This window comes from Lepidothrix coronata, unplaced genomic scaffold (assembly GCF_001604755.1).
Source record: "Lepidothrix coronata isolate B3197 unplaced genomic scaffold, Lepidothrix_coronata-1.0 Scaffold10, whole genome shotgun sequence".
Lineage (NCBI taxonomy): Eukaryota > Metazoa > Chordata > Aves > Passeriformes > Pipridae > Lepidothrix > Lepidothrix coronata.
The window spans coordinates 2,118,670-2,145,983 of NW_016690190.1; the positions used below are offsets into that span (position 1 = coordinate 2,118,670).

Here is a 27,314-nt window from a genome sequence, read left to right on the forward strand (position 1 = left end):
CTTTTTATACTCACAGCTAGTGTAACCTCAATATTAAAATTTCTGAACAATGATACGTAAAATGTAGAAAAATGTGACAGAAAAAATGTAGTTACTGATCTGTATATGAACTGCTGGTAACCAGAATTTTAGACCTACTTTCCCCTGATTTGAAACCTACCACACGAAGTGGCGGGTGTATGTATATGTGTGAAGTGATGAACAGGGGAGACACACTGTTTTGCACCTGCAGGTGACTTCAAAGCACCTTGAAATTTATCTGTGCTACTGCCCCCTGGAGCCAGTGTTCAGGGTTAAGGCAGGAGGCAGGTAAACACCACAAAGTGTGAACTTCATGGTGTGTAATAAATACAGAGTAAATCAAACAAGTAGCTGAATAATTTTGGTTTATGCTGAAATTACTGAGCACAGTAAGATCGAGAGCTTGAAATTTAGTTGACTTCAATTACCCATCTGATTTTCAAAGATTACTCAGCAGTCCCATCAAGGGGACTTGGCACTTTGGAAATGGTAAATGAAGTGCATACATACAGCAATGGAAGTTTTAGTAGAGAGATGAATGGATAATTGCAACCTGGAAAAATACAAGGGTGACACATGCAAACATTTTAGTGGATGGTTGGATGAAACCTACAGAAAAGGTGTCAGTAAAACATGCAGAAATTTTAGTAGCTCTCTGAATGGCTGGATGGGACCTAAAAAAAAAGGAATGAGCAAATCGATATTAAAATTCTATTATTATTCCAGCAAGTGGAAACAAAATAATAACAATATTCACTCTGTAAGATAATGTTAAAATTGAAAACAAAGGCATAAACATTTAAATTGAATGAATATAAGATGATGTAGTAAATTTGGAGGGATTTCTGCTGAGTCACTTTTTTTCTCTGAAAATAAAATGCATGATCATATAATCCTGAATTTTTACAACGTTATTTCAGATATTTTTTAACTAGTTTATTCTATTAAAGAAAATTTTATGTCTAATGCTCTGAGCTACTAATTTATACTGTAATAGCCACAAGATACAAAGAATTTATTGCATTCTTTGCCATTTCTTAACTTCACAGTAAATACAAAGGAACACAAATTTGTAACTTCACACAGACAGTAGCTACCAAAAAGAAATAGAACAGCAAAACAGACACACAGACAGTTATACTCTATCTTCCTAACTTCTGATCTTAATTTTGTCTTAGTAATGAGGTGAAAATTATAGGCTGTGGGATTTACATGGACTACCAAATTTTCTTTCCTAGATATGTATATAATTTTGGACAGATTGGAAGAAACTTTTCCCATTTTGTGAATTATGTTCACTATTAAAAAGATTTTCTTCTGGCAGACAAATATGAAGAAATCACTCTAAGAAAATATACTTTCCCCTACTAGGTGATACTCTGCAACAAAACAGGAGCTAATAGGAACAATTGCACTATAACTAACTTTTCCCAAAAAATTACTACTGAATGCCTGACAATGACATCTACATTGCTTTGCAGAGGTGACAGTTTCACTGGAGCATGGCAGAAGGTCATCTACATGCTAGTATTGAGACTTTCAGTGGAATTTTTACTGAGGCAGCAGCTGCCACCATGGACTGAAACTGGAAACATTTTCCATACAAGGATCCCAAACAATTTTTTTTGGTAGTAAAATCCTCCTAGCATCAAATGGTTCCTCTTAGGAGGAACAGTTTTTCTCTTATTAAATACTTGTGTCCTTCACTAACTTCAAAACATAAACATAATAATGTAGAAGGTAATAGAAATATTTGATAAGTTACCTACCATGTTTTCTTTTTTATTCAGTAAAACGTAGGCTCATGAGGAGTGGGGAAAACACCATCCATGTTCAGTTTGGGAGCAAACATTTCTCTCATGTCAAAATTAAAGCAAGCAGAACTAACTGCTGGAATAGCTTGAGGCAAGACCTTCATCTTTTTTTACTATCATTAGGCATGCAAATTATTCCTGAATTGCGTTTCGGTTACCAAGATGACAGATGTGATTACTCACACAATACTTTGTGTGTCAAAATAATTGCTCAATGCAAAGATAACTGGCAAAATAACATGCACTGAATCTTGGTTCAGCATTTTTATTTTCAAAAGGGTACTTTAACCACACACTCTCGGTGTTTATATTTTTACTTTAGTGAGAAAAATAGCCATGCATGCCTTTGCCAAATGAATCTTCAAGTATCAGGTAGGCATCCAGTCTGTCTATAAGACAAGGTTTTGTCTGGAAGAGGCCAAAAGCCAGAACCTATTTTCAAGCAAGCCATTTATTGATTTTCCATGAAAAAGCATAACCGTGCCAAATGAAAAGCAAGCATTGCATCAGTTGTAAGTGTATCTTGGTCTGGTTTAGCCTTTTATCAGAATGAACGAAAAAAAAGATCATTAATTTCAAAATAAGCTGATGGGGTGTTTGATTTCTACTTTGGCAGGGCTCCTACAAAAACAAAAGGAATTTAGCCCAGTTTCCTCAAAAATTATCTTAGTAACCAGAAGAAATGACAACAGAGCTGGAGTCTAATCTTAGCAGCAAAAAAATATATATTAAAACTGGAGCTGATTTTTACATGCATTGCTAGTGGAACAGTTATCTGTTTGTTCACAGCCAACAGCCCTCAAAGACATTTTTCAGAACCTGTAATGAGCTCAGCTGTTGGGTTCCTAGTGAGGACAGAAAGATGAATGTGTGATTTCTATTTTCAGATGAAAAAAATCTATAGGGCTTTTTGCAGAATAAAACACACAATATCAAGTTTCTGTGATAGAACAGAAACAGCTTAGAATGACAGCAGGAGACTGTCCACTTTATTTAAAAGCCACCAATGTGCACAATATCTGAGTTTTTGCAAGCTTGATCAGTGGCAACATCCAGGCTTATTGAAACATGGCTTTCTGCTCATGCAAATCACTTGTAATTTGATCTATTAATTAAACAATCTGTATAAATACTGTTGCTGGTTTGCAGAATTTTTGAAAATATAAGTATCATAATTTCCTTGTCCTGGCTAAATCATGCACGAAAAGGATCTAGGAAGCTTCACATCACACTTCTGAAATAAAACATCAAAATTCTGAATTAAAGCTCAAGCAATTCAGCCTCAGAATTGCGTTTAGAAATGTTGCCTTTACTGCCAATTTTTAAAATATGATTTCAGACTTACCTTTACCCTTTTCATTTCCACCCTCCTGCGGTGTTGTTTGTTCTGTGTAGGAATTACAAGTATATTTTTGAGAGGATCTTAAAGTAAAAAGAAAAACTTACACAGCATTAAAAAATGCAGTCATATTCTAGGTCCTGCTAGTATTGAAAAAACAACACTATAGAATGATTGATATATGTGTATATGTAATATACAGTTGTAATCCCCTAAAGCACTTTTCAATTGCATTTATCAAGGCAATTTCTATGTTTTGAACAAGTCATGTAAGATTGATGTTCCTGGACTCAGTGGAAGAAAAATACTAGGTTTTTTAGAAGTAACAGCTGTTAGTCTCTTGTTCTTGGGCTTATTTGTAAAAGCTTTCGAAATGAGTTACATATCACTGTTAATTTGAAAGGCATTGGATCAGATATGAGATACTGCCAAATACTAATGGTATCCAGAGCTCCATCACACCAATCAGTTTATCCTTAAGACAAAGTACAGAGAGAGTGTATTGAGGGGTTTCTTAATTCTTTATCGTCATCATCATTATTATTATCAACAGTCTTTCCTAAAATACTATTTGTATTTAGTCTTCTGAATCAGAACAATTACCAGCCTGTCCTCTACTCTGAGCAGGTGAATGTAATTTATTTTTGACCTCAGATGTATGAGAAACCTGGGACTGTACTTTTAACAAGATAAAAATTTCTACACTTTTTCTATTTCAGGATTTGACAGGATTCCTGTTCTCTTTGGTTTCCTACCTCATTCAATTTGCATACAGGGTCATCTAGAATCTTGTGACATCCTATGAATTGTGCTGTCTTCAAGGTATAAACACTCAATATCCGATTGCCTGTGAACAATGACTTTCTGTAGCAAACTTACCTGTCAGCTGCCTGACAGAACATGGGTTTGAGTGATGGTCAATGGACTAACATTATCAAGATGGAGCTAAGATAATATTTATTCCATGGAGGAAACATTGGCAAGAGCCAGCTGATATTGTGATTACCCTGATTTCTTGTTCGTGTGTGTAGCCATGGTAACTATGAAAACAAAACTTGAAGTTTAGAAAGCAAATCCACATTCTGAAAGTATGACAGACTTCTGGATGCTTCTGTCCATATTTCCTAAATTTCCAAGCTCCAGTTGTCAGGTTGTCCATCTTGCCTAGATGGTCAAGCCTGTTCCTTTTTAATGGGACTTTTGCTACAGTAACACTTTCTTTTCCCACCAGGAATTGGGATTAGGAGAATTCACTGTTCTTGGCAAGTGGTAGAATGTCTACATCTCATCTAAAAACTTCACTAGGTCTAGTTATTCCAGTATCATGGCTTGACATGGAGACCTAGAAGGAGCACTTACAATGGTTTCCCACTGTAAGTGGGTGCAGTTCAAGATGCTGATTATCTCCAATAAACTATTTATATGTTACAGAATTTGGATTCTTGAACAACCAACTTCCCTCTTGGTTTGATAGCACTTGGTAATCCAAGAAGACAGCATCTTGAGTCAGGCAGAAGGAAGCTAGAAGTGACTGACACTTCCAGCTTAGAAATATCCCAATTTGGTCTATGCCTAACCATAAAGGCCTGCTGACATCCTACTTACTTTACTGAAGAGGTACAGGTATGAGGAAAAGAAAGGGGGTTATAGAAATGATTTTGTATTTAATCTAGTGTTTTTAAGTAGAAACGAAGATGTTAATTATTTGAAAATGTTAATAGATGTTTTTAATGTAAAGCTTCAAAGATGCTGTGCCTTTCTGTATACAAAAAGCTGTTTCTCATTTCAGTTCTACTTCAAAGTTAAGATTGATGAAAACCATGAATTCAAGTACAAAGTACAACAGGTAAGAGCCTCAGTGTGAAAGTAATTACTTTAATGTTAACTGTACAAACTTTACAGTTGAGTTAAATACAACCATCATTAATGAAATGTCAATTAACTTTCCTTACAAATATATGCAATATGAAAGAGTTCATCACATAAAAATAATACATGGATTATTGAAACATGAAACTCTTTGTGGCAAATGATACTACTACCTTTGTCATTTTTCAATGAAAGCGTGTATTGTTGAAACAAAGACATCTTGAACAGCCTCTTAAAATGCCAGTTAACAAGGTTGTAAGTAAATGAAGGTTTAACACCCGTAGAGTATTTGTTCTGTTGGGAATTGCTATTTAGGTAGCTACAGAGAGAATAAAACTCACAAAATGGTTAAATTAGGCATGCATAATGTATATATGTATTAACCAGTATCTGGCAATATAACTCAAGTTACTCAATGCCACAAAGCAAAGGCTTCCCTACCTGTCCAGCTCCCACTAAAGAGAATGTAGCAGCTTTGCACAGATCTTCAACTTTACCTGAAGCTCTACTCCTTATGAGCGAGCTTCAGGTCACCTAATTTTGTCTTCCTGGCAGTTACTCACCCACTCCATTCTAGACAATCAGGCTTCTCAGGACAATTGCCCATATGCAGATGTCCAGTGACATTTTCGATAGGTTATCCAGGAAATGCCCATTGGATGAGCATGTATGACCCAGGATCTGCTCCACTGGTCATGGGTGGAGCACTATGGAACTACTTAGACAAGACACTTAATTTTCAAATGGCTAAAACTAAGTGAAATGAATCCCATGGTTGATCCTGTCAGCTTTACTCACAGTGTACTTTTGAGGAGAAATGAAAGGGAATATTTTGGTAATTAAATGCTGTCCAGCATCAAAGAAGGCAGCATAATTTAGCCACAGAATTTAACATTTACCTATATCCTGAAGGACCTGTGCAATATGAAACAAACAACTAGTCTTTCACAAACAAAAATTGAGTCTGAAAAATCAGCATTCAGGCAAAGCGAAGTGAGAACACTTTACTTGGGCAGGCTTTCTTATCTTCTCACTGTCCTCTTACTTTCAAAGGGACAATGAACACAAATCATATTATGGCCATGCAGTATTTAGTCTAATGCAACTGTTGTTTGGGTTACAGCTCAAATTAGTGTTTTTAACACTAACCTGGAGGTGGCGGTGCACTTTCATTTTCAGTTTCTGAAAAATGAGGAAAGAAGGCAGATATTGAGCTTCAAATAAAAGCAAATATTTTTCACACATTTAATATGTGTTTGTTGACTTTGGACATAGTTTGGATTCATTTCATATTTTCATGCAGTTGTCAAATTTTTTTTACTTTCATGCATGCAATACATGACAACTTCAGAGTGACAAGGTCAGAGGTCTAAAGCTTATGGTCTGCAAAGATAGGTCAAGGAACATTTCAGTACGGAGATATATAACATTCATAGAATCATAAAATTTTTTAGGTTGGAAAAGATCTTTAGGGTCATCAAGTTCAACCATTAACCCAGCACTGACAAGTCACCACTAAACCATGACCCCAAGCACCACATCTACACATCTTTTTAATACCTCCAGGGATGCTGACTCCACTTCCAGTGCTTGAAAACCCTTTCAGTGAAGATATTTTTCCTAATATTCAATCTCAGCCTCCCCTGAGGCAATTTGAGGCCATTTCCTCTTGTGCTATCACTTGTTACTTGGGAGAAAGAGGCCAACCCCTACCTGTCTACAACTTCCTTTCAGGTACAGCTTTCATGTAGTTGTAAAGAGTGATAAGGTCTCTCCTTGATTGCAGGTCAGCCACCTGCATGTATTTGTATTAATTGGGACCCAGTACATTTCAGGACCTTTTGGCAACTATAGTTTAGGACACTTCTGGAATATCATGGAATCCAAATTGAATTTCAAGTTTGGGTTTGATTTATTTAAGTCAATTGGGCTTGAACCTATGCTTAAAGGTATAACTTACCACATCAATATGCTTCTGTCAGATAATACCATATGTTTAAGGAAAATTTCCACCGATATAATATCTGATATGACTTTAATAGTGAAGTGTAATTGATCCATTAACTTAGGAGGATCATGCAGAGTGAATCCAGAGACCTTTGTCTCATTTTCACCACACCATCAGATCTAGAGATCAATGTTCACTGCAAAAAAAATCAGTTTATCTTCTCTGAGTAGGACCTACAGTATGTTTGGGTATTCTTTCTTTCAGTTATGGTTTTTAATATAGATCACTTCCCAATCAGATGTGTGATAAAGAAACCAGACTTTTTATCCTATTTAAATGTTATCCTTTTGGGATGACATGTTCTCCCATCTAAAATATAAGAACAACTTGACTAGCTAAAACTTATTTTTAAAACATTAGAGGAAGCTTATTTCCAACATTTAAAAGCTTTGGGACTTTAAACTAGTTGAAACCAGCAATATTTATTGGAACTAGTTCATTGACTTACTGTTTAACTACTTAGAACAAAGTAAAGATTTAAAAGGTTGAAGTCTTTAACTGTAACAGTAGATAGCTCTTACTAACCTTTATCATGTTATGGGTATTAACCTTTGGGGCCCCACCTCAAGTCATATTCAGGAAATAAAGTTTCAATCTCTTTCACACAGAAATGGGGGTAAGGCTATTCCTCTGCACTCAGGTCTAAATATAACTAAAACATACTTCTCATTCCTAATAAATCCATTAAAGTTTCAAAGGGAAGAATATTTTTAGTGCAAGTATAATTTTAAGCTGATTGTGTGCATTTGATGTGGTTTAGAAACTTTCAGTCACATACACAGATACAATAGAAAATCCTTGTAGAGATTCCAAAGAGAAACCCTCGCTATGGGGAAAGAGCTAGTGTTGTACATTCTGGTCACAGCACCCATCACACAGAATGAAAGGCAGAAGTATATTAAAGACCAACACACAGAGTGTGCTAACAGTAAAATATCTTAGGTTCATAGCAATTTATTTTTTCTGGTCTAATTACTAACATACTAAGTGTTGTTTTGTGGCCTAGAAAAATATGAAAAATTTTCATGTGAAAATATGAAAATTACAACACAAAAAGTATGCCTTGGAATATATTCACTTCGCTGCCATGACATTTCTCACTACTTCCACTGAGAATAAAATAACATCTCTATGGCGTGGAAATATATTTCTTGCATGAAAAAGTCATAGCAGAAAATTATTGACTGCATAATTTTCCTTGTGAAATTTAATAGCTAGAAACAGGGAGTATTCTTATGAACACTGAATTAGAAAATTCTCCATGGCTCACCAGTATAAACAAAAGCTTAACAAATAAAGCACTTTCCAGACTCAGATGAAAAACTTATGAGATTTCTGAGGGACTTGCCTAGAATTTTTCTTTCCTTTTGAGAGGTGTTTCATGGTTACATCAACGCAGTAATGTTACTCAGAAACAACATATCTTTCAAGTCCTGCCTTACCCAGCAGTAGGCACAGATATGAGTCAAAATCTACAGCACAAACTGACCTGAAACACTATTACTATAGTCTAAACTTCATAGTCTAAACTGCAGACACAAAAGGAGATATTCAAAACCTGAGTACTCTCAAGGGCAACTGCCTCGAGTTGACCCTGTTCCTAGAAGGGAGATTGGACTAGATAATCTCCAAAGGTCCTTTCCAACCTCAGCTACTCTGCAATTCTGTGATGGGATGACGGCTGAAGCCAAACCAAGAAGTCAGTGGTTTCTTTCCTAAACCATAATTCTAGACTGTTTGGACTATTGCTAAGAAAACTGAGGCAAAAACTGAGCTCAAGGGAGAGACCTGACGTATAGTGTGGGAAGAAAAAGGGGAGAGTTCCAGGCAATGGGTGTGACAGAGACACGGGAGATACTTCAACATAATCTTTTGGCCATGTGCAACCCCTTTCATGGTCATGCTTGGCTTACAGCTCCATTCCTGAGGACAGCCAGGAAAAAACCCATTAATAGCACGGAGTGGTTTCCACTTCCCCAAAGAATGATAGTCCTCTCTGGCTGACCTCTGCAACAAGCTTGTCAGCCAGGAAAGGGCTCTGTACACTCAACCAGCAGCTTATGGTTGTGCTCCTTCCCTAGGAGGCATGATCACTGGAGTCCCCAGATGCCATTCCTGACAGCCCGTTGCCTAATATGGTGCTCTGTTGAGGCATTGTCAGGGGGGCTGGTGGCGGAGAAAGTGTTGCCTCCAGCACACAGTCCTCAACCCCTTTGGAGAAGAAGTGCTGTTCACTGGGTTACAGTGATGCCTCTTGAGCTACAGGGAAAAGAGGTTATTGAAGGTCCAGTTGCCACTGAACTGATACCACCATGTCCACTGGACCTTCTATTGAGCAACTAAAGTTAACTTCTGCCTCGCAGCTTCTAAGACATGAGGTCTCTTCTTTACAGTTTTTTGTTTGAGAAGCCAAGAATGTTGCGTGTCAGTGGGTTGTGTCATGCTAAACACCAACCTCGAGTTAGTCATTGGTTGTGAAACTTGTAATGGATCTGGCTCTATGTAATTCTTCAGAAAGAACAGGAATTAACATAACAGTCCTCTCTACATGGCTACTAGAAAAGGAGAGTATATTAAGAAGTGTAGTTAGCAAATAAAGGGAAAACACAACTGCCACTTAGATAACATCTCCATAAATGCTTTCATGCCTCATCCATGTCATGAGATGCATTCAGGATCCAGTTTGACACAGGATATGAGCACTAAGAGCCACGACATTTTTATTTGTGATTTATAATTATACATGTGCACATACACTCTTGAAAATCAGCAGGAGATGCAATTTGACCCATTACCAACAATTTTCTATCACTGTTTCACATTTACTATGTTCAATTTTTCAGATAAAATAAGACTTAAAATATCTCGCTATGTATATAGATAACTAAGCTTAAAATTTCCATGAGATTACCAATGTGTTTAAGTTATGGAAATGCTTAAAAGCCATGTTAAAGTGGGACCATCATTATTTAAAATTTCTGTTCCATTTTAGGTCTGGTTACACTGACATCCGAACTGCAGTAGCCACAAGAAGGTTTGGCAGGGAACTGACATATAGATGTCAGTTTGTGTGTGGTGGCCAGTTTTCAAGGTCTCTGAATTCCCACTTCCACTGGCTTCTCTGACAGCACCAAGCATGGAAACTCCCTGACATCATATATATTAATTTTCACACTGAAGTGTAATCATAATGAGGCATGTTGACAGTTCTAAAACAGTCTCCAGGTCCTACCCTACTACTGTGCTGGATGCAAAGCACCTTGGAGAGTTGAAGTTCAGACCATTCAAGAACTACAGCTTATCAACAAGCATACTGGGAATGAGGTCTGCCTGAATAACCCTTCTCATCTTACAACTCTACTCATGACTAGGTTTGTTTTGGGTAGGTTTAGGAACTTTCAATGATTTTGGAAAATGAGTAGTGGGTTTGGTTTTGGGTTTTTTCTTTCTTTAGGTAAAGAAAATGACCTTGAGCATGAAGTCAGGGCTTGCAGAAAGCCCAAAGATATCATTTCACCGTCACTGGCCTGGGGCATTCACAGGAAGGAGGAGGAAAGTCTCCTCCACTAATTTCTGCCTTCAGTTATTTACAGATCACTTACAACCCAGTGAAGAATAGCCAAGGGATTCAGAATCTCACCCAGTCTGATCAAAGGACTTATCCCCCATTTACCTGAAAAGGAAATCAGGACTATGGCTGCACCATCATGGATACAGGTATGATATCTGTTTGTGTAACAGCAGCATATTAAAGATACTTTCATATGTCAAAGAGCATGAGGATAGTCACTTAGTGCTTTTTGTCACAAAGACCTGTCAACGTCAACTTGTGTCAAATTTAAGTAGGTGGATTAAGCTTGTGGACATAGCCTCGAGGGATCAGACAAATATAACTATTACGTAGGCATTCCCAAAGTGCTGACTCTGCTAGTCAGACAAAAATAGACAAAATGCTAGTTTGGGGAGAGAGCATGGCTCACCCCAGCCCTTGTGCAGTTGTTGTGCGTGAGGATTGTCTCCTGTGTCTGACCACTGTAAGCCACAAGAACTGTTGTTGTGGCACAAGGCTCTCTCAGGGGTAGATACTCCACAGAAATCGGTGGGCAGGAAAGGACCAAGGATGTGGAAGAGTTACTTGACAAATCTCATGTCCAGATCATCAGTATGCAAAAGCAGTGAGGCTTTTTCCTTTCATTCCTTATATTCCCTGAAAAAAAAAAAAGTGCTCTGAAGAAGAGAAATGGCTCAAAATGGTTTGACTATTTTTTGTGGGTCACTTCACCCAGATCAATATGGAGTCACAGTGGCTTCAGTGATGTGATTAAAAGCCAGAGCCACATCTTTTAGAAGACAGGAACTTGTTCAATAAACTATCGAGATTGCCACAGCATGATGAGTATTTCATTTGGAAAAAATACTGTTAGCTGACTTCAGATTAAATGAGCTGGAAAACACAGGTCTTGGTTCAAAGTAATTTGTAATCATCATTCTGCAAAACCTAAGCACAGTCATGAAGGCAGGTTCTGCCCAGTGCCTCATGAGCCTCTATTGCTCACTGAGAAATAATCTGAATCTGAAATAATCTGAAGTTGTGAGCAACTTCTGCAGACAGCTCCCAGTCTGAGTGGAAGTGAGAAACTACAGTACCAGCTGAAATCATTACCTGTTTTTATGAATGTCCATGGACATTTTACATGTTACATTTAAAAGACGTACAGCTACAGAAACTGTTCTAAACAGATTTCATTCCTAAATCCTGAGAGCAAAAGTCATTCTAAAGGACTGAAGTAAATAAGCGCTGGTGCTTTGGTGGCTAGCCAAATGACTATTACTGTTGTCAACAGTGTGATAGAGACAGACTGGTAAATTTATTAATGTATTTCTAGTTTCTGTTTCCTGATGGAGTAGACAGATAAGACTGCTTGTTTTGACTCATGACTCTTTATGGTTAAAGATTAAAACAGCAACCTTAGGTTAAATACTGTCTTTTATCATGACAAAGCGAACAAAGCAGCATGTTCACTGAAGCTGAAATCATTTTATATTCCAACAGCTAAAAGTGTCATAATCTGTTGATGCATCTCTAGGTAGGGACTGGAGAAGAAATAAAATTAATAAAGAGTTTGGTTAAAAAATTAATTTTCCATCTGATTAAAATTCAAACCCATACCTAGTGAATTTCGGTTTGTAGAAAAAAACCCCAAGAACACACAAACAAATCTGAGGATAATAATTAGTCCTAATTAGGATAATAATATAATTTCACCAAGAGTATAATTTAACCAAGAGTATTTAGGAATAACCTAAATACTTTAAATTATATATGATTCTATGGGCCACAGCAGCCAATCAAACCATCATATGCCGAAATGTTCCCTGACTTAAGGACTGAAAAACTGAATGAACAATTGGAACAAAACTCTGGTAATAGTGAATTCTGCAGAATGGACTATACAGCAAAAAAATAGTTTACAAATCCACTCAAGTGCAGTTGGTGACTCCAGATTTTGTCGTCATTGTCATCCATAATTACAGAAGTGCAAAAAGCAACCATTGTTTGTTTAGTGTGTTTTCCTCGCTGTTCCCATTTTTCTAAAATGATGCTATTAAATCAAATCTGACCATATGTGAGGTTCCACATCTTTTCATTTCTTATGAGAACTTTGCTTTCATGTAGGAATTAATCTCTAAAGAACACTGTAACCATGACCTTGAACAAAAGTAATTTAATAAAATGTATGTTTATATGTCTATATTCTTCTGCATTTCTTCCTTTGCAGACTTGAAGTTTCATGTATACTGTAACTGGAATCTAGAAGACTACCAAGCATTGACAGTATTTAAAATAGATAGAGAAAGCTAAAGTTGGTGGCTTCACTCTGGTTATCAAGTTCCCATGCATTCTTAAAATCATTTTTAACCTGCTCAGCCCACAAGGCACCAGCATGGAGTAATTAAATTCCATTTCTATTTCCATGGTATCTTTCTTGTCTTACTTTATACCACAGAAAATAATATATAAAAGTTATTTCCTGAGTATTTAAGTGTCTGAGAGTATCATACTGGTATCTCGTATTTCACAGACCTAGCGGTAGACTACAATTTGAGTGCCAAACTTCATCAAAATTTTTTCACTAAATCTTTTTCTATTGATTTTTTCACAATTGCAGTTTTCTAGTTCATTCCACCGTTAAACACAAACAAACAACAAACACTTGTGGGGTTTTTTTAACTTCTGAAACTGAAATTTTGTGACGCTATCCATCCTGCAAATTCTTGTATGTAAAGTTTTGCTGGTTAACCATCTGTATGACAGAAGAATTTTGCTGAAATGTGTTATAGTGTTTACCAATGTGACTTATATTCATAAGGTAACTCAGTTTGCTGTCATTACTGCACCTTTATGAGAAGGCTTTTGTCAGCACAGCTGCACTTGCAGAGCCTGAGTCTATTTATGCTGATATTGATTTATATTTTATTCCACATCTTGAAGTGTTAACTTTTATTTCCATGTGTGGAAATAAAGGCATTTTATTTTGAAATATCACTGCAAAACTTGTTATAAAATGTTGCTGAAAAAATTCTTAGTAGGCATTTTCCTCATAAAATTTACATAGTGAAAACTGTGGAAATTCCATCCAGAGTCAGCTTCTTACTACAGATGATAGAAAGTCTGAAATTTTCCTGTATTATTGCACCATCTCAGTTTATATGCCACCAATTTAGAGTAAGTATGAAATGATTAATGACTCCTGCCATTCTGTGTCCTTCACCTAGCTGTTCACAGTCATCTGAGCCACAGTCATGTTATGCTCTACATGGTTCTGGCTCCAGCTAAAGAGGGGAAGGAGAAAACTGGCTGTTTATATATTGCCAATGAGATGGGTGCTTATGTCTGAAGGACAGAAAGAGTGCTACTATTTAAAACCAACAATAAAACAGTTCTGAAATACCTGATCTGAACCTCACAGATTCACCAATACAGTGTAATACTTGAAAGCCCCTGCTCTTAGCCTGAGCACTCGTCACAGGTTCCTGTCTTCAGTGGGGGCTGTAGGTGTGGTAGAAGCTCTGCAGAATCACTCCCACTGTGCTGTAGCTCAGCTGTGATCATTCATTCCGTCTTTTTTATACATAAGAAGGTCCCAGTGAGGTCAGGGCAGAGGATCCCACCGTGCACCCGCGGCCGATGCTCTGTGGTGTTGTGGCTCCTGCCCCGTGGGGCCGCTGCTGGGCAGCAGTGACACTACCTGTGCTGCGGGTGCCTCGTGTGATGTCCAGAGGCCAAGGAGGACTCAGAGTCCTGCCTTCAGGGAAAAAATGAATGGTCTGGCTCATAGGTGGAAAATCAGCGTGTTAGTATTTGCAGGGACAAGAGGCAGCCGGGCACAGAGAGCAGAGCATTGTTAGTTCCGACACTCCAGAACTGAACTGCGTGAACACAAAAGGTAGGAGCTCAGCATACTTCAGATTTCTCTAGTTTTTAATGTGTTAAATTGCCCTTAGAATAACATGGTTTATTTTTGGCAGTAGGTGCTAATGAGAAATCAAATTTTCAAAATTACTACTAGCACAGCCAAGTGCAATCCTTCTTTAAAATGACCCAACTCTAATGAATCTTTGTTATCTATTTACTAAAATCACTTAATCCACTCATCAGAATAGTTTAATCCCACGTTAAAAAGTATGACAAAACATAGACGTTATTCTCAGTTTCCTATCCTGCTTGCAGCAGTTTGTTAATAATTTTTCTCTGGAAGTAAATATTTTCATTGAGCTCAAGAGATTCCCTAGAGAAAACTGAAAGCAGAAGACACCACAATGTGATATCAGAGATAGCAGTACACTGACTAATGGTAACTTCCTTTCTGAAAGCTGCAAAATATAATAAAGTGGACCACATTATTGGATAAAACACTTCATAAACCACGGAACTGCTACTCAGGAATGATAGTAATTTATTCCTCAAATTTAAGAATGTGTTTTCAATGACAGTTGCACTTCTAATTATAGAATAAAAGTCAGCAATAAAATTGAAAGGTCGTTTATTTCCAGAGATGAATATTTAACCAGTAACGAACTTCCTTTCACATTGTCCAGATAATTTCCAAACCAGCTCAGGAAAGCAATTTTACCAGTTAGAAAAATATCTTCACTCTTGTTCAATCCAAATTGTGACAGAGTTGTTTTGCTGAGCTCTTCTGAAATATTTCACTCTGAATCAAGGAAATTGTATTATTTTATGAAAATCACATTATGGACTGGATGCTCTGCATAACTGGAGTCATTTCCACAAAGGATTAAATATCCTGTCATTCAGTGCATTCAGGTTAGCCCTGAGAGCCATGTGATTATGTGAAGATAGTGGGAAATAATTCCGCTTAGAGAGATTGACTCTTAGGGAAAGTGATGCATAAGGCCATGGTGGCATGCATTCATGAAATCTAACTTATTTCAACCAGTTATAAGGAAACATTTGAGACATGCTGATAGGCTTCATTTTAACCAAATTTCAGAATAAAACATTTCAGCAATTTAAAATTAAATCCTGCCAGTATTCCCATTCCATGGTTTTTGAAATGTCAACTTCTCTTTGAGGGTCAGGGCAAAACTAAACTTGCACATGTTGGGATTTCCCAAGGATTGAATTTATCAGCTTGTTATCAACTCTTTGTCAGAGTAATATATGCTACAACTAGGCATGAACATTGTCATGACCGTATCCAAATACCAAATAAGAAAAACATTTGCTTCAAGTCTATTTGACAGTGGGTGACAGATAATTTGATACTCTGTGATCTTTTCAAGAAGGAAGGGCCTTCTCAGACTTCCTTCAGATAACAGCACTCTTCTGTCACCTGCACTTCAGTCCTCAACCTCCTCTTGAGAGACAATGTCTTACAGAATGGATTGTAACAGGAGTCCAGACTCAGGGCTGTCAGGTATCTAGGTGGTTAGGGATTGTTTCAAGTAGTTAATCACTAATAATCCATTACTTATGTCACCCTGAATTTTTTACCCATCACATTCGTGGAAAACAACTCACTCAAGATGAAAAACAGGGTAGTAGCATCCACTTTTTAGTTTACCAAGAGTAAACTCAAATTTATGGGCTGCGAAATTCAGTGGCTGCTACTTTTTGTGAGTGCTGATGTCCAAGTACATGCTAAGCAAAATGGATTTGTAATTAATTTGGAGAAAATTAAAAACCCCCAAATATAACTCACAATATAGGAAAGCGTTGTATCAGAGTTGCAGTATTGCTGATAGTAAACACTGTCAGCAATTACCCTAAAACTCAGAAACTTACTTCTTTATTAGGATTTCTATGTACTGACTTACAGGTTCTTTTTGTAAGCTTGTTTGCATATAAATATTTATTGTAGTTCAGATTCCTGGGATTCAGCATTGTATTGAAAAACCTTTAGGAGTATTTTGCACAAGTGGAAAGAAAGGACTCTTTCCGTAGGTGAAAATTTAGGAGATCTAACATGCCAGAGACCTATGGTACTAGGCAAACCTTTGGTGGGTCCTGCAGCAATAGTTATGTACAGGAAAGTCATGTATGTCCCTTTGTGGGTGTTCAGCATACAAAATTGCATACATCCCTCTGTGTTAATACTGTTAACATTTTCTAGCTCTCTATCTCATTCTGCATCAATGAAGATAACTGTGAGAATTATAAGGCTTCACTTTAAAAAGAAAAAATCACTTAGCTTTGCCTTTAGGGAGTGTTTGCACACAGCAGGATGTTTGCAGACAGACTGTGGGGGTTTGCATCAGTAAATCAGTAAGTGAGATGTATAAAAGAAAGCTCTTACAAAGCATGACAGCAAAATGCATTTAAGATGCTATTGTGAATTACAATCACAGCTCATGGCATATGGTTTCTCTCCGGCTAAAAAAGCTCTTGGGTAAGAGAGAAAACTTTATTGCAAAACATGGAAATACAAAACAAGGGCAAAGAAAAAAGGGGCACAGGACAGAGGTCAGATTTCCCCTTTAAAAATAGGGCTAAGGAAAGCGTAGATGAAAGATTAGTAAGGCTGGAGGGAATGCCATGGAAAAAATGTCATCAGACATCTGACCCTCTGTGCCTTCACTAAAGTCTGCATCTGTGGAGGAGTGGCAACCACAGTCTCCACTGGAATTAGGCTCTTCTTTTGGGTCTAAAATAAGGTTTTTGGCCTAGATACTACGTTCTTATAAAGATACAAGATACCAAATGTGCTACAGGGTGTGCATGTGTATCTCCATCTACGTGAGTATCACAGGATGAGACACAGAAGTTATTAGTCCATTAATTACTCCATCGGCATGGCATTTCTCATGTGGTTGTTCCTAGATATCTCAAGCCACAGATATTCTCCACATCACAAAGGATAAGTGGTTTGTGTAACTTTTGTTAGGAATAATGCTTTAGTGGTACTGCAAATGAATAGAGCTGTTGAAAAAGGATAGAAATGCAACATTGTGTACATCAAGGTGTGCAAACAGTTTGAAATATTTCAGTTCAGTTCAGAAAACCGTGAAAGGCCCCACCACACATGCACAATCAGCTCAGACTGATAAGAGAAAGTTTTTCTTCTTTCTAGAACTGTTGGAACTGGTGCTAGGTGCCATCATTTGTGCATTCTTTTCCCCACAGAAAAGATCTTGTGGCAGAAAGCTATGAAAATAAACACAAAAATATCCAAAGGCTGGAGTTGAACAACTGTTCAACAACTATGTCTTACTGCTCTTTCTAGTCCACCAGCATACTGGATTAGGTGACTAACAAGGATTAAGTTCTGTCTCATCAACTGAGCCAATCAACTTTTCCTTTGGAGTCTCATTCAGTTTTAGCTGCATTTGTATTCAGTTTAATTTCATCACAAAGTCAGGGCTTTGAGAGAGGAGAAAATCTGGAATAGGCTTTTGGACTGGATTTGCAGGCTGACTGAGCAAAGCATGACTCTCCTTCGAGAAAAAAGTACTTGTTTGTGCTGGTTTGTGAGTTGCTTTTGCTCAACCACTGCCCATTCTGTTGCATCCAGTTGGTTCAATATGGGGAACAAATGTCTCTGAAATTAATGTCTATGCACAGAGCTAGGATGTATAAACAGAAATCTGTAGGAAAAGAGAATCTTCATCTATGTCTGTGGTTGACTTCAAATTACTCTTGGCATGTATGACCAAAATTAGGAAGTTATTCTGAGCCTGCAAAAACACAATGAGTGTATTTTAATATGGATCCGTCTCAGAAAGCATAATGCTACTACTGAACAATTCTTTCAGATGCTCACTGAAACCACCATTTGATCCTACAGAGAATTAAATTAGAACAGAACTTTTTGTAATAATCACCTCATCAAAATAACTTGCTGGAGCCATCACATATAAGGACAATAACCCTAAGAAGTAGATCACATGCTATTTTCAGTTAGTAATAGGGCCAGGGAGAGCAAATTATGTAAGAACTATTTCCTAATCTCCAGGGAAGGGAAAGCAATGACTGTCTCGAACACATTCCATTGCTTCAAGATACAGCAGGACTCCCTTCTTGATGCAGTGTCTGCATACTTTTGGGAACACGGAGATGGTACATAGGGCAGAGGCAGCAGCTCTAAATCATGGAATGAGTCACCCAGCCATGCTCCCAGGTCCTGGCACTGCACAATCTTGCACTGCATAGAAAACACATGCAATGACCAACCTGCAAGTTATCATATTTGTGAGGGCCTTTGCTGAAAAAAATGACTTTATTGCAAGGCAGACCATGAAGCAATTTTTAAGACGGTGGATTTATTTTTTTAATTTTTGAAGTTTTTTGAGACTTTTTGTTCAGCAACCCTTCAACATTATTCCAGGAGGTCAAATATCCTAAATTAACCTCCATCTATCACTGAGAGAAGAGAGCAGGGTGTGCTATATCCCAGTATTATGACATCTAACACCACCATGACTAATTGCAGCAGAGGCCACATATTATCTTGTCACTTTGAACTGAAAATACACATAAAGACACTTGGTTAACCAGTAGAAGGGAAGTGGGTGTTATTGGTCTTCAGAAGAGGCTGTTCTAAGGCATGTGGATGTAAGGCATCCTGCATCATTTAGCCTAGGTCCCACTGACTCCTCTGTGGAGATGCTATTAGCAACACAGGCACAGGTAATGGGTGAGGGAAGTCAGAGAGAAACCACTTTGTTTTGCGTATGCTGCATTTTTTAGGGTCTGAGAGTTGTCTGAGTAGAAATCTATCTTCATACTTGAACCCAGAGGAACTTTCTGTCCCTACAGCATCTCAGGAAGCAGTAAAAATTGACTGAAACTTTTCCCAAAACATGTTTGCTAGAATGGCTTCCTGGGACATAAAATCTTGTTGAACACAGAACTGTCTTCTGTGAGGTGCTTCATCTTGGCTGAACATCTGCTAGTTCAGTGAGCTCTAGGAGCTAAAGCCACATCTAGCAAATTAGAGAGAGTAAATTCCAGAAATGGGAATCCATGGAGATTCCTAAATCTACATGTTTTTTGTTGAACATTTCACAGAGTATTCAGAACCATTGTATTATTTAACATAAAAAGGGCTTACTGCTCATAGGTACAAAGATCACTGATGTAACCAATCATTCATCTAACAGCATAAAGCTGTTGGAGGAAGTGAGAGTAAGCTTGAATAGAAAGGAAGTAGATAAATTAGTATTAATTTGAATAGGAATTCATCTTTCTGTTTTCTCTCATTGATGTAAAGTAGAAATTTAATTTTTCATTGATTTAAATGCTCAGCCATGAAATAAAATATGTTGGCTTAAAAATAATTGACTTATAAAAATAAAACAAGTAAAAGCATCAGATCCTCCCAAATAACAAAAAAATGGCAGAAGAATCTTTTTATCATTATTATTTTATTTTATCAATGCACAAAGCAGATTGTAGATTACAGATTACGGAAGGGTGCACGATGCTCAAGAGAATCTGGGCCTAAGGCACTTCTTTATTTATTGAGAAAGAGCATCTGAATATGCAAATAATGATGGAATGTAACTCTCTTCTTGTCTTCTTGTAAAACTACCCATTGCAGAAAATCCTTGAACAGCAACTGAACAAACTGTAGAGGATAGCTCAGCAGCACTATCCTTAGGGTACTCAGGAAAAGGGAGGCATATATATGTGTTTACAGCGTGAACTAGGAGTCCAAGCTGCCATTATAACCAATGAAATTAAATTTATTTTTTTTCACCTTGAAATAGCTGCTTATGGCTTAATTAATTTTCTTCATCATAACTGATTAATGACATTCAGATCCTGGAGCACAGTCTTTTTTTTTCTAGCTGCTACTTCGTGGTTTTGCAGACCTCCTACAGGTCCTGAGTCATATCTGCCAGCCCATTATAGGTATTCTGTGTATCCCAAGGCATCTTATATGGCAGTAGGGCACCTATGTTTAGGCAATTGCTGGCTGGTCAGCTGAGTAGCAGCAGACCAGGAACCTCTGACTTTAATGAGCTGCTGTCCCTGACTCCTCTGGGAGTGGGTACACCAAGTTCACTTGCACATACTTCCATTTGGGTATCTGGTTCCTAACCCAGAGAATTCTGTGACAGTATAAACACTATTGGTTGATTTCTAGGGTTGCAAAATTACCAAAATTTTCAGTGATCCAACATGGACTTTCATGTCAGACCACTCCTCGCTTCCCTAACTCTTAAAACACCAACAACTCTTCAAAGCAAAAGAATAAAATCTCACAGTGTCATAAAGTGAATGATGATGAATTGGTGGAAAAACAGCTTCAAGTACTGGTTCCCTAACAACAGTGAAAAAGAGAAACCGTTGCATCTATCTTGTGTTTGAAGTCTTCAGAAATAGCACTTCAGTGATTGAGAGCAGAAGGAGAGGGCTGGGTGGGAAGTGAGGGTGGGAAGAGAAGGGGGTGTTTCTCAGTCACGCAGTTCCTCAGACTCAAGAGACAAAACTGCTTGCAGTGGGTATGAGAAATCTCTAATGATGACTAAAGTTCACAGTCCTATCCATTTGCCTCGGCCTTTATTTTACAGACTTTTACATTCAGTGCAAAGTCACATTAGTGTCTAAATGAGAACTTTTTTTTTCCGTTTCACTCTAGAGCAATTATTAAATTAGGACTTCCAACTTAGATGAATCTCTACATTTCCACGAGTGATGAGTCTAGTATTTGTTCTTATCCCAAGGGAAATTTCCGCAGGCAGTTTATTTCCAAACTTGATTTGCTCTTCCCTTTCAAGGAACACTCTGGACATCCGCTGATGAAACCTAAAATATGTTCTACAACTTATTTCCAAGGACCATTGATGTGTGGGGCAGCTACTAATGTCTTGACAACTGAAGTCTCGCCAGACCCCTCTGCTGTTGTTTTGTTATGCAACCATCTTGTTTGGCAGATATCTGAAACTAATATGAAAAAACTCATCCAGTTTTTCATGGAACAGAAGAGTACTGTAGCATGGTTGGTTTTTTTAGAGCTCTCTCAAAGTGATATATTTAGGAGGTATGAGGGGAAAGAACTGGGCAGGCCTTTATTTATCTTCCCAACAGGTGCAGTATAGAGAGGCACAAAGGCAGCATTTGCTAATTTCAGTTTTGCGAAGTACAAAGCACCCTCTGATCTGCTAAAAGACCATTCCTTTCTTTCCTCCTAAAATCAATGATCTTTTTATTTTAGAGTGATAATATTAAATATTTTTCCCTGTATATAGATGGACTGTTTTTTACACAGTGTGGACAAGCTTTTCAAGTAAGAACAACCTTAAGTAAGACAGGTCAATCTTGCATTATCCTCCTACATGAGTATTAAAATAAAGTCAATGCATTGAATAAGAAAAAAAATCAATGTAGTGCCTTCAATTACCACCACAATGAAACAAACAAAACATAAAAGCTCAAAAATTGATCAAGGGGATTTTTCTTTGCCAGTGTAGGGGGGTTTTAATCAAATTAATTTGATTGAAAAAGTAGTCTGAAACTTAGCAACGATGGGGGCGGAAGGTCAAAGAATAAATCTGAGATGCTCTGGTATCTTAGAAGGAAGTGTGGGAGCAACACTTAGAAGTTAGCAATGGGAGGGCAAAGGCAGTCTAAGAACAACTCAGTTCCCAGCGTGCAACACGATCTGTGCAGGAGGACGCTGCTCCGTGGGGCTCAGGACGGGAGCACAGCCCACCCTCATAGATCTAATTACAACAGTTAGGCGTAAGTTTGCTTTCCATTTGTGGAGGGATTTTAATTTATTAGCTAGAGGTGATGAACAGAAAGTTTCTAAAGAATTGAGAGGGAAAATAATTTAAGGGGTTAGGGTTTCATCCTTCCCTCATCCACCAAAACTCATTTACCTGTGACTTGAATACGGTGCTTGGAAATTATATATATGAGCCTGACTTGGAGTGTGATTTGGCTCTGAGACTGAAGGAAGTTAGAAATGATGGGAATGCATTTTACAGTCAGTGCTGCAGATGATGATGGCAGAAGGTGGATGTCTGTATGCTTTTCTTTTCCCTCACTATGCAGCAAGGAGAGCAGCAGCTGCACTATCCAGTGTGGTGCCATATGAAATAATTATACAGGTCCAGTCTCCTGCATGGAAAGCACTAAACAATGTTATAAAATGTTCACATGCTGGGTTCTTGAATTTTCAGGAAAACTTTCCATCAGCATTGTTAATTTTGACACAAGCCAACTCTTTAGTGAAACAGAATTCCCATTCAACTTCTCTTTCACCTCTGAAAAATTACCTAGCCCTGAAAATATAATATTAAAAGGAATCTGACTTTAATTAGCTCTTAACCAATATTTATGCTTAGATTGATTACCTACTGGAATGCTGCTTTATGCGTCTACCTGTATGATTTATATGACTAGATGATTTGTTTGACAGTGTCTATTATCTTGATACACCACTGTGGTATTGCTTAAAATATTTTAAATATAATTCAAATTTGGTGATAGAAAAAAAAATCACACAATGAAAAAAATTAGTCATGTTTAAAAGCCAATAGAAATAAAGTTTGTTTCTACAGGGCATCTACAGAGAGAACAATGTTACTGTATCTCCAAAGCAGTCTCAATTGGTATGTCTGTTTACCTCCTTTCACAGATTTTTTCATGTTTTAGAGATTGTTCTTCTAACAGACAATATATGCACATAGTTTTCTTCACAGCTTTTACATGTATCCTGTTTATGGATCGAATAAAGTTTTTACTCTGTCTAAAGTAGACACACTGACTTTTAATTTTGATTCCTTGCCAATATGTGGATGCTCCAAGGCAATATTCAAGCAGACCTCGCAAACCCTTACAAAATAAAGTTGGCAGACAGTCAACAAATGCTTTGGCTCAAAATTTGGAATGGTCACTTAACTCATGGCCATGAGTTATTTCCTAGATTGGGGAGAATAAATAAGGCAAATTTACAGAGCTGACTACTGGGGACGGACTTGCACCTGTCACTGTGGGATGATGCCCACAAATAGTTTGAAAAGGTTGCTCTTGAGAGACTTGGCACTTTTACAAAAGCGTATCCAAATGCCATGGCCTGTGACAGCTTAAGAGGGCACCTAATTAATGAGCAGCTCTTATGAATATTGGTTAAAGGAAAGGGGGGAGAGGAAAGATTGACTCAGTGATTGCAATAAATTACAGGAAGTAATTATATGGGGGAGGGTTATTTTATTAGTCACCAGGAAAACTAAAGGCCGTTGAATTTAAATGCACTGGTAAAGGTTTTTGGCACCACAGTCATATCCTAGTCATCTACTGGGATCAGTTAACCCATTGATGTAAACTTCACCTTGCAAATAGGATATTTTAAACCAGCTAAGACAAAACTGTCTTACAACGGGATGACCATCTACTGCAGAGAAGCCACAGCTGATATTATATACAGGACTCAACGTTTTAGGAGTATCATAAAGGCCTTAAATCATTAGTCATGGAAGCCTGTTTCTACAGTGACAAATTCCACCAGGCTGAAGCTCTCCAGCAACCTTCTCTAAGCTGAGTGGTGTGTTTAATTTGGTGATCCTATTTGTTAAGAGCACTTTGTGAGGCTACACTCTCACCAAGTCAGGAAATTTCTCACTGTGTTATTTTAATAATCTTAAAATAGCTGAAAAGATCATTTGGCCTGAAAAAAAGCCTATGAGCTTGCTATAGCACTGTCTCTGAAAAATTTAGTTATGCACTCCAGAGACTGCAGAGATAAAAAAAAAATGCAAAGATGAGATTTTTTTAACATTTGAGTGTTGGGTAGTTTCTGATTTCTCAACTGCTTGCTCTTATGTATTCTGTTTTTAAGTGGCAGGACCTATGGGAATGGGATAATTCAAGTAGATTGCTTCTTTTGGAAATGACAGAACACTGCTCAGGTGCTCATGTGATGCAGAAGTCTTAAGCCTCTTTTTTTCCCCTCTGCTTTCTATTGTAGTCTTCCAACAAGTTCATCACAGGTTTCTCATAGAGTCCTTCCAGTGGTACTTTCCAGAATTAGTCAGTGCAAGGTTCACCTTCATTAATTAATTGCCCTCAACCCTTCACACCTTGGAAATTACCTTGAGAACAGGCATTTGATGAACATGTGAGGTTCTGAATTCTTACTGGTAGACATGGTATGAGTAGACCTAATATGAGTAGTAGCAGCGGTATTGTATTATTATTGGAAACAAATCCTCCTGCCATTAATATAATGAGTACTCATACTTACTATACAAGTACTACCACCAGTTCAGGTGAGTTCTTGATCAACAAAAAATCTTTAGGAAGCAACTAATCTCTTAAGTACCATAATATAAACCTATTTCTCCACTGATCTACTGTCTGCAAACAAACTGGGTGCAACAAGGAGCAACCAGTGTACAACCCAATTGTATTACTTCTCCAGAGCTCATTACTACTTGTGAATTCTAGCCCTATCAGGAGAGAATAATTCAATATTTTTTAGATCCTGAATATTGACTCATCAAAAATCACATTTATTCCACTGTCAACATAATTTTGTTCAGAGTTGCTAAACTTATTTTGTAACACAAACACAGAGCTGCATTGTTAATCACTGCATTGTAAGAACATCTTTGAAACAATCTAATTTTAAACAGAACCAGAAACATGAGCCTCCAAACTAATTTTCTTCAAAGCACATGTCTTTTGAAAGTGCATAAATATTTTAGTGGATTTTTTTTTTTGAGTTGGCAGCTACAGAATGCATTCTGATTAAAGTGTGTAATATGCAGTCAAATAACAGATCAAATAAAAAGGACACTTAATACATGTGTAAATAATTTGAATTACAAATAAGACACTCTAGAAGGGGCTTGGCTCTAGGTTTGATACAGAGGATTAGGCTCTTGTATTAATACGTGCACTTGGTGTAGCTATTTTCAGAAGGATACTTCATCTATCATTGTCCTCGAGCACTAAGGAGGGCCAGTAAGTAAAGTGATCACACTGGTCTGTCAACACTGCTTGCTTAAGACTCAGTCGTGCAAAAAGTTTAGTTTTCATATATCCCCAACCAAAGAAGGTACCAAAACTGAGTAACGTTCCTGACAGTTGCTTTGCTCTTCACAAAACCAGAAAATATTTCAAAAAGACATTTAAAATCAAGCAAATGTGATTGGTAGATCGGTGTTAAATCCAATGTACTTAAACTACAGACATGGGCCCAGCAGTTCTTTCAGAATTTATGGGAAATAAAGTTTATTTAATGAGTTCTATTCTTTCCACAGGATTACCTTAAGGATTAAATTCAGTTTTGCATTTGGGAGTGCATTAGAGAACCTGTCTTTATACCTTTCATTTGCCAATATCTGCAAAGCATATACAGTTTGTGCATTCACAGCTTCGCAAAAGCTATTTATGTAGTCAATGTTAGAAAATAATCATCAAAAATTCTTGCCAAAACATCTAAACTTGAAAGGAAAATACAGTAAGGGCTATAGAAGTAATGTAAATAGATGAAGCTTATTTAGTTTAAATTTTCAAAATGGTAGAAAAATAAATTCTAGCTTTCAAAAAGTTATTAATTAATAGACTCCGACCACTTTGCCCCTTTTTGTGCAGCCTCCACTGTACAGTTCTGCAACTCACTAGCAGACTATATACTCAGTTTCTTTGCTATGAACTTAACAGCACCACAAAAGGGGCCAATATTACTGCCTTTAATTATCCTTCTGAAACATAAAAATAATAATTTCTGCAGTGTGGCAAAATGAATCATTCCAGTTCAACTTGTACAGAGGAACTTACTACATTCTTCACTTATACATTAGATGTATAGAATATATTTTCATCAGAACCTTAACACTGTTTCATGAATACATCCTTTCCATTCGATAACTACTAGAAAGCTGTATGAAAAATATGTCAGTGTCCTGGCTTTTTAAACCACAAGAAATGTTTATTCCCTCTTTTCCAGAGTCTAGTTAGCTTAGAATAGAGAAACCACAAGTTGCACTATGGAAATCCTGCAGTCCTTAAAAAAACACAGCATTTGCCCAATGAAGTAGTTTCTCAATAGCCATTCAAAGTCATTGTTTCTTGTCTAAAACAGTTTTGTGCTATATTCCTGCCTGAAAGTAATTTCTAAATCTAAAAGGATCAGTGATATCTAATGATATAATGATGTCACCCAGCTATTGTTCTTAGATATTATTTGTGGCTGATATATGTAAGATGGTATAAAAGATGTTTTGTGCATGTGTGTCCTCATAATTCCTGTAATTAAGAAATGTTCAGGTAATGTTTGCTATGCTTACCATCTTTCTTGGTGGGTTCCGGCATTGTTACAAGAATTCTTTATTCCCAGTGAGTTTCAGCCTTTCAGATGCAGTAAGTAGTAGCCCCAAGTCCAGCTGAGAGCGTATGCAGATCAGTATGACAAGCAGAGGGTAAGAAGAATTCCTCTGCTTTATATACCGCGGCTGAAATATCAATCAAAATAGCACCTCCTCTCTTTTCAATGCAAACACTTCGAAAATTGACAGTTATGGGAAACCCTCTCACATCTGTTGTCTGCAGCCTCTGCTCCCTTGGCTTTTGGAAGGAATCTCTGCTGCATTGCATGGGGCTGATGAGAACATCTATAACTTTCTAAATTCAGCTGCAGAGCTCGCTCTCTGTGTCCTCTCTGCAACATGCAGACACGCATACACACGCAGATAGAGGCTGAAAAAGTGACTGCCATGCTATTAAAGAACCCCTCCTGCCTGCAGAACTTGTGGGAAATGCCTGTATGCATTTGTGCCTTTTTCC

At 37.5% G+C, this 27,314-nt stretch overlaps 1 protein-coding gene across 4 annotated transcripts in view; it reads right to left on the reverse strand.

Moving 5' to 3' along the window:
• The window catches only part of MYBPC1 (myosin binding protein C, slow type), a 91,135-nt gene extending 64,198 nt beyond the window's left edge, over window positions 1-26,937 (reverse strand). For all 4 annotated transcript variants that reach the window (XR_001873103.1, XM_017804710.1, XM_017804709.1 and 1 more), the window contains exons 1-3: window positions 26,819-26,937; window positions 6,193-6,225; window positions 3,181-3,222 (exon numbers count right to left, since the gene is read on the reverse strand). Coding sequence is in view for 3 of the 4 variants with exons in the window: in XM_017804710.1 (XP_017660199.1) it covers window positions 3,181-3,222; window positions 6,193-6,225; window positions 26,819-26,843 (100 nt within the window). In the remaining variant the exon portion in view is untranslated. The remainder of the gene's footprint in view (window positions 1-3,180; window positions 3,223-6,192; window positions 6,226-26,818) is intronic.
• Between the last annotated feature and the right edge of the window lie 377 nt (window positions 26,938-27,314).